This window comes from Manis javanica, chromosome 2 (genome assembly GCF_040802235.1).
Source record: "Manis javanica isolate MJ-LG chromosome 2, MJ_LKY, whole genome shotgun sequence".
Taxonomy (NCBI): Eukaryota; Metazoa; Chordata; class Mammalia; order Pholidota; family Manidae; genus Manis; species Manis javanica.
This window is the reverse complement of record NC_133157.1, coordinates 61708087-61724853: the sequence shown is the minus strand read 5'-3', so window position 1 is coordinate 61724853 and position 16767 is coordinate 61708087. Positions and strand designations below refer to the sequence as shown.

The following is a 16767-nucleotide window of genomic DNA, read 5'->3' as shown; positions in this document are numbered from 1 at the left end:
AGAGCCTATTCTTTATTTCCTTTATTACATAACTAGGGGTTATATCAAAAACAAGAGAAAAGAACAATAATTATGAAACTGTGTTGAAGGGCTTATGATGTATAAAGATGTAATTTGTATGACAACAATAGAACAAAGTAAATGGGACAAAGTTTTATATACTATTAAAATCAACTTGATATTAATAAGAATGAGATTGCTTAAGTTAAAATCTTAATTTTAATTTCTTGGGAAACTCCTAAGAAAATAACTCAGAAATATGTAGTGTAAGAAACAGCAAGAGACTTTAAACAATTCACTAGAAATTACCTACGTTAACACCAAAGAAAGTGGTAAGGGAGGAATAGATGAACAAAAAAGACATAAGATATATAGAAAATAAACAATGAAAAGATGTACATAAATCTACCTTGATAGTAATAGCCTTAAATGTAAATGGACTAAACACTCAAGTGACAGAGATTGGAGGAATAGATTTAAAAAACATAAACTACATGCTATCTATAAGAGGCACACTTACAGTCAAAGACGCAAATAAATTGGAAGTAAAGGATTGAAAAATATAGGCAGTCAGTAACCAAAGAGAACTGGAACAGCTATATTAATTTTATACATATATAATTTAAGACAAAATGGACAAATGGACATTTTATAATGATATGAGTCAATCCATTACAAAACATAACTTTTTTTTATAATTATTATAAATAGGATCTAACCGCAGAGCTCCAAAATATATCAAGCAACAACTGACAGAATTGAAGAGGAAAACAGACAATTCAACAATAACAATTAGAAACTTCAATATCTCACTTTCGGTAATAGCTAGGACAACTAGACAGGAGATCAGCGTGGAAACAGAAGACTTGAACACCATATAAACCAACTAGACAAACATAGTACATTCCATCCAACAACAGCACAATAAACATTCTTCTCAAGTGCACATGGAGCATTCTCCAGGATAGATCATATGTTGGTCCACAAAAATGAGTCTCAGCAAATTTAAAAAGACTGAAATCATACAAAGCATATTCTCAGACAAGAATAGAATTAAATTAGAAATTACTAACAGAAGGAAAACTGGAAAATTCACAAATAAATTGTAATTAGTAACATGCCTCTAAGTAACTAATCTGTCAAAGAAGAAATCATAAGGGAAAATAGAAAAAACTTTGATATGACTGAAATGAAAACAAAACATATCATAATGTAGGGTATGCAGCTAAAACAATGTTTAGAGAATTCATAGTTGTAAACACCTATATTAAAAAAGAAAAAAGTTCTCAAATCAGTAACATTCCTCCATAAGGAAGTAGGAAAAAAAATTAAATAAAACTCAAAGCAAGTTAAAGGAAGGAAATAATAAAGATCATAGTAGAAACAAATGAAACAGAATAGAAAACAAGAGAAAATCAAGAAACTAAAAGTTGGTTCTTTAAATAGATCAACAATATTGATAAACCCTTAACTAGACTGATAAAGATAAAAGAGTTTAGTAATTTAAACCAGGAATAAAAGAGGGAACATCACTATCACCTTACAGAAATAAAAAGGGTTATATAGAATGACTGTATGCTAACAGATTTTATAACCAAAATGAAATAGACAAATGCCTAGAAAGATCAAACTATGGGAATTAACAAAAGAAGAAACAGAATGTCTGACTAGACCTATAATGAGTAAAGATACTGAATTAGTAATTTAAAAAAACTTCCCACCAAGAAAAACCCAGCCCCAAATGGCTTCCATGGTGAATTCTACCAACCATTGAAAGGAAAGTCAATACCAATTATTCACAAAAAATGAAAAGGAGGCAATACTTCCAGCTCATTCTGTGAGTTCAGTAATACCCTGATACGAATTCCAGACAAAGACATCCATAAGAAGACTACAGACTATAATATCCCTTATAAATGAAGGTGTAAAAATCTCCAACAAAATACTGACAAACCAAATCCAGCCACGTATAAAACAACTTATATACCATGATCAGGTGGGAATTACATGGTTGCTTTAACATCCCCAAGTGAATCAATATAATGCACCATATTAGTGGAATAAAGGAACAAATCCATATCATCTCAGTAGGCACAAAAACCACTTCTGACAAAATCCAACACCCTATCATGATAAAAATATTCAATACAATAGGAATAGAAGGGAACTTCTTCAATCTGATAAAAAGCCTCTACGAAAAGCCCAAATCTAACATTATACTTGATGGTGATAGACGAAATGCTTTCTCCCAAAGATCTGGAACATGATAAAGATAGCAGCTCTTGCCACTTCTGTTTAACACTAAGCCATAGAGTCTAGCCAGGGAAATTAGGCAAGAGAAAGAAATAAAAGACATCCATATTGGAAAAGAAGTAAAACTCTCTCTGTTTCAAGGTCTTGTATATATGATCTTGTATGTAAAAATCCTAAGGAATTAATAAACTGGTAGAACTAATAAATGACCCCAGCCTGGTTGAAGGGTAGATCAGTATACAAAAATCAGACTTTATATAGTTGATTATAACAATCTAAATGTGAAATTAAAACAATTCCATTTACAACAGCATAAGAAAAATACTTAGGAATAAACATAACAAAAGAAGTGCAAAACTTGTGCACTGAGAAATAGAAAACACCATTGAAAGAAATTAAAGAAACACCTAACTAAATGGAAAGGTATCTCATGTTTACGGATTAGAAAACTTAAGATGGCAATGCTTCTAAAATTGATCTGTGTATTCTCTGCAGTCTTTACTGAAATCCTGTCCTTATTGCAGAAATTAATCAATCATAAAATTCATACAAAAATTAAAAGGACTTGGAGTAGCCAAAACAGTCTTGAAAAATAACAAAATTGGAAGGTTCACACTTCTTAATTTCAAAACTTCACAACTATAGTCATCAAGACAGTGTGATACTGACTTAAGAATAGAAAGATTAATAGAATAGACTTGAAAGTCCAAAAATAATCCCTGATACTGTGGTAATTGATTTTTGATAAGGGTACCCAGAAAGTTCATGGGGAAAGAATAGTCTTTCCAACAAATGGTGCTGGGACAGCTGGATTTCTACTTGTAAAGTAATGAAGTTGGACCACTAACTCACACAATATACAAAAAAGTAACTTAAAATGAATCATAAACCTAAATCTAAGAATTACAACTATAAAGCTCTATATAAAGACTCTATAAAACCTATAAGATTAATTAAGATACGTCAAAATATGTTTGTACAACAAAGGATACTGTCAAGAATGTGAATAGACAGTTCATGGAATGGAAGAAAATGTTTGTAAGTCATATATTTGATAAAAGTCTTATATGCAGAACATATAAAGAACTCTCGCAGATGAACAATACAATGACAACCAACCATGAAAATAGGGGCAAAGGATTTTAATAGACATTTCTCTAAACAAGACATACAAATGGCAAATAAGCATGTGAAAAGATGTTCAGCATCATTATTGGAGAAATGGAAATAAAACCCACAATGGGATACCAATTCATGCACTCAGATGACAAAAATATAGAAGATGGACAATAACAAGTTATCATGAATTTGTCAAATTAATACTTATTAAGCTGAGCATAAGGTTCTGGATTTTGAGCTGTGCTTCAACAGTATAGCACAGAGAGATTGAAATAGAAAATTTTATTATGGTCTTGGAGGAAGTACCCAATACATTTCAGGGAGTCACACTGGGAGGTCAGTGCAGAGTACAGGCAGAGAAATGCAGGACCTGGGGCATATGACTTTATTGGGTCTGTAGGTAGAGTGCTTTGGGGTTCCTGGGTTAAGACCCAATTCACCAATTCAAACCAAAAGAGCTGGGTTTTTGTAAGCCACATGTGGTTCTTATCAAAGGGGTGCAAAAGAGGATGCTGGGAAGCGGAGGAGACTACTGATCACAGCAGTAGTTGGGGAAATCATATCAGGAGCTTACATTTGCTTGAGGCTTCAGGCTGCTGTCTAGGGCATGCACTTGAATGAGAGGACTAGTGTCAGTTTAAGGTGGTCAGACAAAATGGATTCTGTGGCAGTAATAACATGGAGTAACTTAGCTAAATTCTTGGTGCAAGTGCTGACAGGGATGTGAACTCTTGGGATGCTCATACACTGCTGTTGGAAATGTAAAATAATACAACTGCTTTTGGAAAACCATTCCTCAAAAAGATAAACAGAATTACCATAAGATCCAGCAATTCCACCCTTAGGAATATATGCAAGAGAAATAAAAACATATCTACAAAAATACCTTGTACATAACAGTTCCTTAGCAGTATTATTCACAATAACAAAGAGATGGAAACAATGCCCAAATGTCCATCAGGTGATTAATGAATGAGCAACATGTGTTATATCCATACAATGTAATATTAATTGGGCAATTAAAAGAAATGAAGCACCGATACATCCTGTAAAATAGATGATCCTTAAAAACATGCCAAGTGAAAGAAGGTAGAAAAGGCCTCATACCATGTGAACTCATTTGTGTAAAATGTACAGAACAGGCAAATTTATAGACATTGAAAGACTAGTAGTAACTTAGGGTTGGGGAGTGGATGGAGTAGTTTGGGTGTGACTGTTAATGGATATGGATTTTCTTTTATAGGGGAGATGAAAATGTTCTAAAATTAGATTGTGGTGATGTTTGTATAATACAATAAATATACTAAAAAACATTTTGTACACTTTAAATGAGTGAGCTTTAAGGTATATGAATTGTATCTCAAAGCTATAAATTTAAAAAGCAATGGGTATTTTTTGTGCATTTGAGGGGCAAGTTTTATCCTGTATTTCCTTAAAAGCAATTATTTGTTTTCACACTGAATTAGCATTTTCACATTCCTCTACTGATATAACTGGAGTAACATTAAAAAACTCTTTTGTTAATACTTTATTTCTGCCTTTCTCTAATTCTTATTGCTTCTCCATTCTGTGCATGGAAGAAGGCTGTATATTGATTTTACACTTTTGTTTCTTTTATTTTCTGCCAATTTTTTTTCACCATGGTCTCATCCAGATTTCCTTTTGTATACTTAACAACTGTTAGCTGTGTTTTCTGATTACAGGATGATACCTTTCAGTATGCTTGAAGCGGCTATGTATATGCAGTATCTTTACATTTGAGCTCCTTGGAGACTGACTGACTGTGTTGATCACCTTGTAGGTTTTACTTTCCTTATTGGTATTGTAACGGCAGCAAGAGAGCTTACCGACACGGGGTCTCTCGTGGCACTGAAGCCCCGCTTCTTGATGACTTTGTCATGTCTTACCTTTTTGCTCAGGTATGATTATAATATATTATTTGCACGTGTGTTGAAGGATCAATGTCTTGCTGCATAGTATCTGTTAGTCAAGAAAATTTTCATATAGAGGAAAATTAAAGTTCTGTCTTACATATAGAAGGTACAGACTCACAAAATTGAATCTATTTATCAACTCATTTTTAACCCTGTAGTTTATAGATAATAGAATTTATTTTATAAAAATTCATTGAATTGGTCCTTTTGAATTTTCTTATTTTAGTGCTTTAGATCATTTTATGGATTTCCTGAAGTTTAGACTGAGTTTTACACTATGATTCATATAAACATCAGTGGCTGGAATATAAGATAGTAAAATTTCTTTACAGAAGTTTTTTTTTTTAATTCCTGAACCATTTCAGATATAAATAGTGGTTAGTGAAATGTAAGTAAGGGAGGTAATTGCATAAAAAGTGAGTTACAGTAGTTTATGTAGCTTCCCATAGGAGGGTGGCTAGATCTTGGTACTGAGAGCCGTGTTTACTAATACTGTTATATTAAATTTTTGTAGTGTATTTGAACATTTTTAAATGCTTTCTTACTACTTTTATTTAAGTAGTAATTGAAATTTTTTGTCATTAAATTATTATTTTTCATATATTACAAGACTAAGAAGTAGATAGTAAAGAAAGAAAAGATGTTAGTGCTTTTGGATAAAAATATGTTCTTGGTATCCCCAAAGTATGAGATTAAGGAGTAATAAATCAGATGTGCTAGTATCATAGGAAATAAACCTACAAATCCTCATGGCTTATATTTCTAAGATGTCTAACAGGGCTAGTTCAGTTTGTGAGCAATACATTGAAAAATTTTCCTCTTTTGGGGTATGAGAGCACAATCAGTTTTTTTGTGTGTGATAAAATATATTTAATAAAATTTATCATTTTAACCATTTTTAAGTGGACAGATCACTGGTATTAAGTACATTCACATTGTTGTGCAACCATCACCATCATTTATCTGAACATTTTTCACATTCCTAAACTGAAACTTTGTACCCATTAAACAATAACTTCTAATTCCCCTCTGCTCCTAGCCCCTGGTAAGAACCTTTCTACTTGCTGTCTCTTAATTTGACTGTTCCAGGAACCTCATATAAGTGGAATTGTACAATTTTGCCCTTTTATCTATGCTTATTTCACCTAGCATAGTGTCTTCAAGGTTCATCCATTTTGTAGCATAGTCAGAATTACCTGCTTTTTAAGACTGAATAATAATCCATTGTGTAGTTTATCCATTCATCTGTTGATGGGTACTTCAGTTGTTTTTACCTTTTGTCTCTTGTGAATAATACTGCAGTGAACATGGGTGTACAAATATCTCTTTGAGACTCTGCTTTCAATTCCTATAGATATATATACAGAGAAGTGGAATTATTGGGTCATATAGTAATTCTGTTTTTAAATTTTTGAGGAACTGCCACATTGTTTTCCAGCTGCACCATTTTACATTCCTTCCAGTAGTGCACACAGTCCAATTTCTCTACACCCTTGCTGTTTTTTTTATAATAGCCATTCTGATAGGTGTGAAGTGGTATCTCACTGTGGTTTTGATTTTCATTTCCCTAATATTAGTGATGTTGAGCATTTATCATAAGCTTGTTGGCCATTTGTATGTTGTGTTTGGGTAAATTTCTATTCAAGTCCTTAGCCCCTTCTTAATCAGGTTGTTTGTTTTTTGGGTTGTCAAGTTGGAAGTATTCTTTATTATTCTGGAGATTAACCCTTTATCAAATACTTGATTTGCAAATATTTTCTCCCACTCCATAGGTTGCCCTTTCATTCTGTTGTGTTCTGTGATTCACAGAAAAAATTTAATTCTGACTAAAAATGGTAGCCTGATTTGTCTGTTTTTTTCCTGTCACCTGTGCTTTTGTGCCATATCAAAGAAATCATTGCCAACTCTAATATCATGAAACTTTACCCCTATCTTTTCATATAAGTATTTTATTGTTTTAACTCCCATGTTTAGTTCTTTGATCCATTATGGTATAAGATAAGGGTCCTACTTCATTCATTTGTATGTGGATATCCAGTTTTTCCAGCACTGTCCATTGAAAAGACTGTCTTTTCTCCATTAAATTGTCTTGGCACTCTTGTCAAAAATCATTTGACCACCAAACAACTTTTATACAGCTTCCTTTCTTTCAGTAGCAGTTAAGAAAAGGGAGAGAAAAGGCTTCTGAGAATAGTGTACTATGAGGTTATGACTTTCTGCTGGTTTTATAATTATATTATTTCATCTGTGTCACAGAGCTGGTTTATTTTTGTGGTTGCTAGTTAAGTTCCATTAGTAAGGCAAAGTTTTCCAAAACTATTCAGCTGTTTTACCCCATATGAATATTGTGATAGCTTATACTTTTGATCTAGGTAACTTTAAGGTGATTTCCAATTTTTTCTCCCTAAGAGGGTTTTCTTATCTAGGATGGCAAAATAATTTCACAATAGAAACTAAATTGTGTCTAGACAACACCACTTGCAATTTTCTGTTTCTTAATGTTTCTACTTCTCTAAATCTGTGTTCAGAATATAAGGTAGTGGTTGACTTATTCTCAGATTGTATTGTTATCAGGTTAGACTATATACATATTGTAGCCTAAATAAAGCAAATTTGACTAGTACTGTCACCAGGATGTAAGAATACATTAACACCTTAAAATATCTAAAAAATTAGGCCACTAAACTATCTTTAAAGTTTATAAGACACTACTATAGGGAGACAAACTTGGGAAAGGTAAGCAAATAAAAGCCAAAAGTGAAATACCCTTTTAAATTCATTTTATTCTGAGGATTGTCTTTATATCATCAAATATGTTTGCTCAGCAAATGTATAAACTGCTGCTGTGTGGAGAAACTTTAATTCATATATATTCAGCAATAAGAATGGATCTTCATGTTCTTTCTTTGGCTCATTTCTGATTTTGTGACTATAGCTTTAAAAAATTTTTCTAGCTGAATGCATATGAAATTTCTTCAAATGTTGTCAGCTCCCAGTGAAAAACTACTTTTCTATAGTTTTAATTAAATGAAATTTTATTGGTATGTAACTGTGATGTTTAAGGAAGGGTAGTTTAAAATGTTTTGTCATTTGGAACTCTCATTTGTAACTTTCCTGTGATGGGTATTTGGTTGATTACATGTGTAGTGCTGCTCTCACTGATTTTTCATATAATTCTTTTGGGAATGAGTTCCCCAGAATATCCTCATGAATAGAATTTGTTATCCTCTAGTTTTATATAGTATATTGAGCAAAAGCAAGCTATTAAAAAGAATCCACTTAGCCATCAGTTATCTGTGATTCTTAACCAGAATAACATCCCTGCCCATTTAAAAAAATGTGGTGAAATAAACGTTTGAAACTGAAAGAAAGGAATCTAACTCCTTCCCTGAGTTAATTTTGTGTTACCAGCATTTAGATCTCTGATTTGGTTTATACTGGTTATTTCATGGTTTATGCCTTTTAAGTAATATAGTTTACTATCCTATTATAATAAAATGTTTTCTAATTTGTTAGTAGAAATTTGTTAATAGAAAGTTAATAAACAAATAAAATGCATGTTTATTTCCTTTAGTAAAATTATTCTTTAAGAATTCATTTTAAACTTTAGTGTATCATGAGATAAGTTATCACATAGAAAAAGGGAGATACATACATAAAGATATGGAAAGCAGCCCTATATTTCTCTTATTCAGTTTAAAACCTTGGTTAAATATTGTTATTTCAATTAATATTATACCTCTTACCTTTCTTATAAGGAAAATTGCTATTAATTTTAGAATATCATTGATTTTTATACTCTACTCTTTCTCCCATTACCTGTTAAATATAATTAGTATCCATATCCCTAAATCATTCCAGATCAAAATATTGAAATTTGTTTTTCCCTTTTATTCATTCTTTTTATACAAGTATTGAGTTATTAAATTTTTTCAGACTGCTTTTGTATCTTTGGTTTCCTGTACCAGATCCTTGTTATCTTGTATCTGAACCATTACAGCAGGCTCATAAAGAGTCTTTCTGAATATACTTTTTTTCTTAAAGCATTTCTAACCTTACTGCTTCTACCATTGAAAGAGGCACAGTGCTTTAAGAAACTGATGCTTTAGGAATATAGTCAATGATTCTGTAACATCTTTCTACACTGATAGATAGTAATTTCACTAGAGAGGGTGAGGATTTAATAATATGGGTAACTGTCGAACTGCTGTGTAAGACTGTGTATCAATGATACTTCAATAAAAGAAAAAAATGAATAAACAAGTAAAAAAGAAAAAAGAAACTGATGCTTTAAGGAAATGGTTCTCTGTTGCTTCTAGGATCTGGTCATTCAAGGGCACCTACCTACAGTCTGACCCCAAGTTATTTCACAGTTTTACTCCATATTATTCCTTTATATAAATTGTCTTCCCCAACTAAACTGGTTGAATTTCTGAACATGCTCTGTGCTTTGTTTTTTGTCATTCCTTCTATTTTCTCACTCTGTTTTGTGTCCGTCAAAAATTTCCTCATTTTCAAAGACAGCATGAAATTTCAAACTTCTATGAAACCTTCCCTGACTACCCTAACTGGATGTAATATCAACTTCTTTAAGTTTCTGAAGCTTCTGTTAATGTGGCAGTTACTATCCAGTATGTGGCATTATAATTTTTTGTTTACATGATTAGCTTCCCTGTTAGATTTTAGTCTTCTTGAGGGCTGAGACCACATCTTATATTTCTTGGTATCCAACAAGATCTTCAGTATAGTGCTTTGAACACATTTGGAACTCAGTACATGATTAATTAATTACTATTTAGTTTAAGTAATTTTGATGTAGAAGATATAATTTGAAGATATAAGCAGTGAAATAGAGTTTGATGTCATATGTCATATGTACTCTATAATTGGGAAACCAACTTAAAGTAGTTTCCATTTGCAAAAGAATTTTTACTAAAATTTTCTGGAAAAATAATTGAAAATTAAGGGAGGAGTTGATGTTATTTTTAAACACATATGTTCTGGAAATTATGTTATAGGTTAAAATATAATAGTAGATTAAAAGGTGATAGTGAAACAGTGAAATACTTCATTCTAAATATTTTTTCTTTTAGTGGCGGCATGATTTTTTGCATGGGTGGATAAAAGTACCTGTGACTCATGAGACACAGGAAGAATGTCTTGGAATGGCAGTGTTAGATATGATGAGAATAGCCAAAGAGAAGGACCAGACCCCACTGGACATCTATAGTTCTATCAGGTAATGGCCTTATGCACATCTATATATATAAATGTGAACATTTGGCATTTTAAAATAATTTATTTATATTCTGTGTTTGTCCATACTTTCTGATTTTATAATAATTTAAAATCATATGGGTAACTTTTCTTCATTGTATACAACACACACTTTGTGAGACAAAAGAAATTATTTTTTCCTTTTTTTGTTTTGTTGAGATACAATTGGCATATAGCATTGTATAAATAGATGGTGTACAGCATAATTGTTTGACTTACGTATATCTTCATTAATTACCACAATAAATTTAATTAACATCCATCATCTCACATTGATACAAAAAAAGTGATTAAACTCTTAGGCTCTATTAACAACTTTCATATATATCATACAGCACTGTTAAATGTAGTAATCATATTGTACATACTTTCTGAGTACTTATTTATCTTATGAGGAAATTTTTTAAAGAGTTGGAGTACTACAGAAAATATCATAGCTGTTCACTACCTGTTTGTTATTTGATTTACTTATTCTGAAAAGGCTAGGTAAGGTCAAAGGAATGAAAAGAACACCTGGGTGTGTAATTTCTGATAGCATGCTATCAAATTGTCTGTATAAATCTGAATCAGTATTTCTTAAATAGCTGTTCATATTTTACTTGAATTAGTATCACCTGAATTGCCTATTAAAAATTGAAGATACTTGGGCTCTAATTCAAGAATTTGGATTCAGTTAATCTGAGGTAAAGCCCACAAATACAGATTTTTACAATTGTTCCATTCTTTTTTTTATTTCAATTTTATTGAGGTAATTCAAAGATATTTAAGATATGTAAAGATATTTAAGATTATAAGATATTTAAAATGTACACCATGATTGATTTTATATATGTATACATTGTGAAAGAATTTCCCCCATTGAATTTATTAACATATCCATCGCCTCATATATTTATGTTTTTGTGTGTGTGTGAACATAATTTAAGTTCTCTCTTAGCAAATTTAAATTATATAATATAGTGCTTTCAATTATAGTCACAATGTTTTACATTAGATCCTCAGATCTTATAACTGATCCATCATATTCTTTTTTTTAAAATTTTGGTATCATTAATATACAATCACATGAGCAACATTGTGGTTACTGTATTCTCCCCATTATCAAGTCCCCACCACATACCCCAATACAGTCACTGTCCATCAGTGTAGTAAGATGCTATAGAGTCACTACTTGTATTTTCTGTGCTATACTGCCTTCCCCATACCTCCACCCCCCACTTTATGTGTGCTAATCGTAATGCCTCTTATTCCCGTTCTCTCACCCTTACCCCCCACCATCCCCACTCCCTTTCCCTTTGGTAACTGTCAGGCCATTTTTGGGTTCTGTGTTTGCTGCTGTTTTGTTGCTTCAGTTTTTGCTTTGTTCTTATGCTCCACAGATGAGTGAAATCATGTGGTACTTTTCTTTCTCCACCTGGCTTATTTCACTGAGCATAATACCCTCTACCTCCATCCATGTTCTTGCAAATGGTAGGATTTGTTTTCTTCTTATGGCTAAATAATATTCCATTGTGTATATATACCACGTCTTCTTTATCCATTCACCTACTGATGGACACTTAGGTTGCTTCCATTTATTGGCTATTGTAAATAGTGTGGTGATAAAGATAGGGGTGCATATGTCTTTTTCAAACTGGGCTCCTGCATTCTTAGGGTAAATTCTTAGGAGTGGAATTCCTGTGTCAAGTGTTATTCCTATTTTGAGTTTTTTGAGGAACCTCCATACTGCTTTGCACAATGGTTGAACTGGTTTACATTCCCACCAGCAGTGTAGGAGGGTTCCCCTTTCTCGGCACCCTCGCCAGCATTTGTTGTTCCTAGTCTTTTCTGTGTTGGCCATCCTAACTGGTGTGAGATGATATCTCATTGTGGTTTTAATTTGCATTTCTCTGATAATTAGTGATGTGGAGCATCTTCTCATGTGCCTGTTGGCCATCTGAATTTCTTCTTTGGAGAAGTGTCTGTTCATATCCTCCACCGATTTTTTAATAGGGGTATTTGCTTTTTGGATATTGAGGCATGTGAGTTCTTAATATATTTTGGATGTTAACTCTTTGTTGAATATATCATTTATAAATATATTCTCCCATACTGTAGGATGCCTTTTTGTTCTACTGATGGTATCCTTTGCTGTACAGAAGCTTTTTAGCTTGATGTAGTCCCATTTGGTAATTTTGATTTTGTTTACCTTGTCTGAAGAGATGCATTCAGGTAAAAGTTGCTCATGTTTATATTCAAAATATTTTTGCCTATCTTTTCTTCTAAGAGTTTTGTGGTTTCATGACTTACATTCAGGTGTTTGATCCATTTCGAGTTTACTTTTGTGTATGGGGTTAGACAATAATCCAGTTTCATTCTCTTGCTTGTAGGTGTCCAGTTTTGCCAATACCAGCTGTTGAAGAGGCTGTCATTTCCCCATTGTCCATGGCTCCTTTATCATATCAATTGACCATATCTACTTGCATTTGTATCTGGGCTGTGTAGTCTTTTCCACTGGTCTATGGGTCTGTTCTTATGCCAGTACCAAATTGTCTTGATTACTGTGGCTTTGTAGTAGAGCTTGAAGTCAGGGAGTGTAATCCCCTCTTCTTTATTCTTCCTTCTCAGGAGTGCTTTGGCTATTCGGGGTCTTTTGTGGTTCCATATGAATTTTAGGACTATTTCCTCTTGTTTGTTGAAGAATGCTGTTGGTATTTTGATAGGGATTGCATTGCCTCTGTAGATTGCTTTAGGTAGGATGGCCATTTTGACAATATTAGCTCTTCCTATCCATGAGCACAAAATGCATTTTCGTTTATTGGTATATTCCTAAATTTCTATTGTGAGTGTCTTGTAGTTTTCAGAGTATGGGTCTTTCACTTCCTTGGTTAGGGTTATTCCTAGGTATTTTATTCTTTTTGATGCAATGGTGAATGGAATTGTTTTCCTGATTTCTCTTTCTGCTAGTTCATCATTAGTGTATAGGAATGCAACAGATTTCTGTGTATTAATTTTGTATCCTGCAGCTTTGCTGAATTCAGATATTAGATATAATAGTTTTGGAGTGGATTCTTTATGGTTTTTTATGTACAATATCATGTCATCTGCAAACAGGGACAGTTTAACTTCTTCCTTGTCAGTCTGGATGCCTTTTATTTCTTTGTGCTGTCTGATTGCCATAGCTAAGACCTCCAGAGCTATGTTGAATAATAGTGGGGAGAGTGGGCATCCTTGTTTTGTTCCCATCTTAAAGGAAAAGCTTTCAGCTTCTTGCTGTTAAGTATAATGTTGGCTGTAGGTTTGTCATATATGGCCTTTATTATGTTGAGATACTTGCCCTCTATTCTCATTTTGTTGAGAGTTTTTATTATGAATAGATGTTGAATTTTGTCGAATGCTTTTCAGCATCTTTGGAGATGATCATGTGGTTTTTGACCTTCTTTTTATTGATGTAGTGGATGATGTTGATGGATTTTCAAATCTTGTGCCATGCTTACATCCCTGGAATATGTCCAACTTGATCATGGTGGATGATCTTTTTGATGTATTTTTGAATTTCATTTGCTAATATTTTGTTGAGTATTTTTGCATCTATGTTCATCAGGGATATTGGTCTGTAATATTCTTTTTTGTGGTGTCTTTGCCTGTTTTTTTGTATTAGAGTGATGCTGTCCTCATAGAATGAGTTTGGGAGTATTCCCTTCTCTTGTACTTTTTGGAAAACTTTAAGGAGGATGGGTGTTTGGTCTTCACTAAATGTTTGATAAAATTCACCAGTGAAACTATCTGGTCCAGAAATTTTGTTCTTAGGTAGTTTTTTGATTATCAGTTTGATTTCATTGATGGTAATTGGTCTTTTCAGATTTTCTGTTTCTTTCTGGGTTAGCCTTGGAAGGTTGTATTTTTCTAGAAAGTTGTCCATTTCTTCTAGGTTATCCAGTTTGTTAGCATATAATTTTTCATAGTGCTTTCTAATAATTCTTTGTATTTCTGTGGTGTCTGTAGTGATTTTTCCTTCCTCATTTCTGAGTCTGTTAATGTGTATAGACTCTCTTTTTTTCTTGATAAGTCTGGCTAGAGGTTTATCTATTTTGTTTTCTCAAAGAGCAAGCTCCTGCCTTCATCAATTCTTTCTATTGTTTTATTCTCAATTTTATTTATTTCTGCTCTAATCTTTATTATGTCCCTCCTTCTACTGACTTTGTGCCTCATTTGTTCTTCTTTTTCTAGTTTCATTAATTGTGAGTTTAGAGTATTCATTTGGGATTGTTCTTCTTTTCTGAGGTAGGCCTGTATTTCAGTATACTTGCCTCTTAGCACGGCCTTGTCTGAGTACCACAGATTTTGTGGTGTTCAATTATTGTTGTCATTTGTCTCCATATATTGCTTGATCTCTGTTTTTATTTGGTGATTGATTCATTGACTATTTAGGAGCATGTTATTAAGCCTCCATGTGTTTCTGGGCTTTTTCATTTTCTTTGTGTAGTTTTTTTCTAATTTCATACCTTTGTGATCTTAGAAACTGGTTGTTACAATTTCAGTCTTTTTGAATTTACCAAGTCTTTTTTTGTGGCCTAGTATATGATATATTCTTGAAAATGTTCCATGTGCACATGAAAAGAATGTGTATCCTGTTGCTTTTGGATGAAGTGTTCTGTAGATATCCATATTAGGTCCATTTGTTCCCTGGCCACCACAAATGGCTGGAATCTTAGTCTCTCCAAGTATTCCGCCTGTTTTAGCTTTCCAGCCCCACTAATCTCCAGAGCACCATGCAATGTAGGTTTGTGCTCCCAAAGCAAATCTGCAGGGCTGGGTGTTCAGCAGTCCTAGGCTTCCACCCCTCCCTGCTCTGTTTCTCTTCCTCCTGCTGTTGAGCTGGTGTGGGGGAAGGGCTTGGGTCCCAGCCAATCAAGGCTTTGGTACATTACCCTGTTTTGTGAGGTTTGCTCTGTTCTCCAGGTGTTTGCCCTCTGGTGCATCCTTCTTTCTTGTTGTTCTTTTAGGATTAGTTGTATTTACTATATTTTCTTATTATATGTGAATTTTGGAGGAGTTCTCTGTCCTACCTCTCACACCGACATCCTGAATCCTCCAAACTCTATCATATTCTAATGTAAGTGATCCACCCTCCACTTTCTCCAGATTACTCTTCTGTAAATTTTAATAATAATGCTTAGTATGACTTTTTGAAACACTACCTCTATTTCTCAGCTTTAATGGCTCTAAAACTCCTCTATTATTTTTAATGGTCTATATGACTGTCATAGAATCTTTGATTTTTTTTTTTAAGTTTGAAGAGTAAATATGTGTTAAATATTCCACTGTTACCAGATTAAAAGTTTGATGATATCATGACTCTGGTTAAAACTCCCTTTATTTCTTTAAGTCCTTCTCTCAATAACTGGTTTCACTCACTCCTTTGCTGAGTGCCTTCAATACAGTTACATAGCTAATTTGCAATTTCAGCTTCTACATTTCCCTCTTTGGTTTTAAATATGTTTGATTTGTTTGCAGTTGTCTGTTAGGCCTAAACCTAAGGGTGTAAGCCATACTATATGGTTTCAGGAACTCACTGAGGAATCTTAAAGATTCCAAAGTCCAAAGGAAAAACGAAAATATTTCTGATTTTCACTAAGGTCTTGATCTTTATTACAATGCAGACAAACACTTCTTAGGATATTAAACTGATTAATTAACTAATTTGTTCATTCATTCATTTAACAGTTATTTTGAATACCTGCTATATGCCAGCCCATAGGACAGTCAGGGCAAGTGTATCTTAGATATTGTTAACAGAAACTGAAGGGATTGAAGTTGAAATTGAATACAGTTGAAGAACAGAGAAGCTTTGTGCCACTAAAGATTAATTTTATAAATATGTAGCCACTTTATGCTTATGCTGTGGTGCAACACTTCTGCTTTGGAGAGCATAGTATTGTCCAAAATCTTAGTACAATCGTTCTGTGTAGATTGTGGTTTCTTTGAGGTCTTGATATTCATGCCATCTATTAATTTTTCTCCCTGCACTATTTAGTCTAGTGTCCTAAAGCCAATGTATGTTTAGTAATAGTACTTCTCTGATTCCCTTAACCAGAATATAAATCCATCTGCAAAATTCTGTATCAGTTTTTTCCTTCTGTTTACTTTTAAAATTGTGTAGATATTAAACATTCATTTTAAGATTACATGATATTTTGAATTC

General features: G+C 33.0%; 1 protein-coding gene across 1 annotated transcript in view; it reads left to right on the top strand.

Annotated features, from left to right (window-relative positions):
- The window catches only part of JAK2 (Janus kinase 2), a 146904-nt gene that overhangs the window by 67783 nt on the left and 62354 nt on the right, over positions 1 to 16767 (top strand). Inside the window, exons 5-6 of the mRNA XM_037019023.2 lie at positions 5174 to 5291; positions 10400 to 10545. Coding sequence (XP_036874918.1) covers positions 5174 to 5291; positions 10400 to 10545 — 264 coding nt within the window. The remainder of the gene's footprint in view (positions 1 to 5173; positions 5292 to 10399; positions 10546 to 16767) is intronic.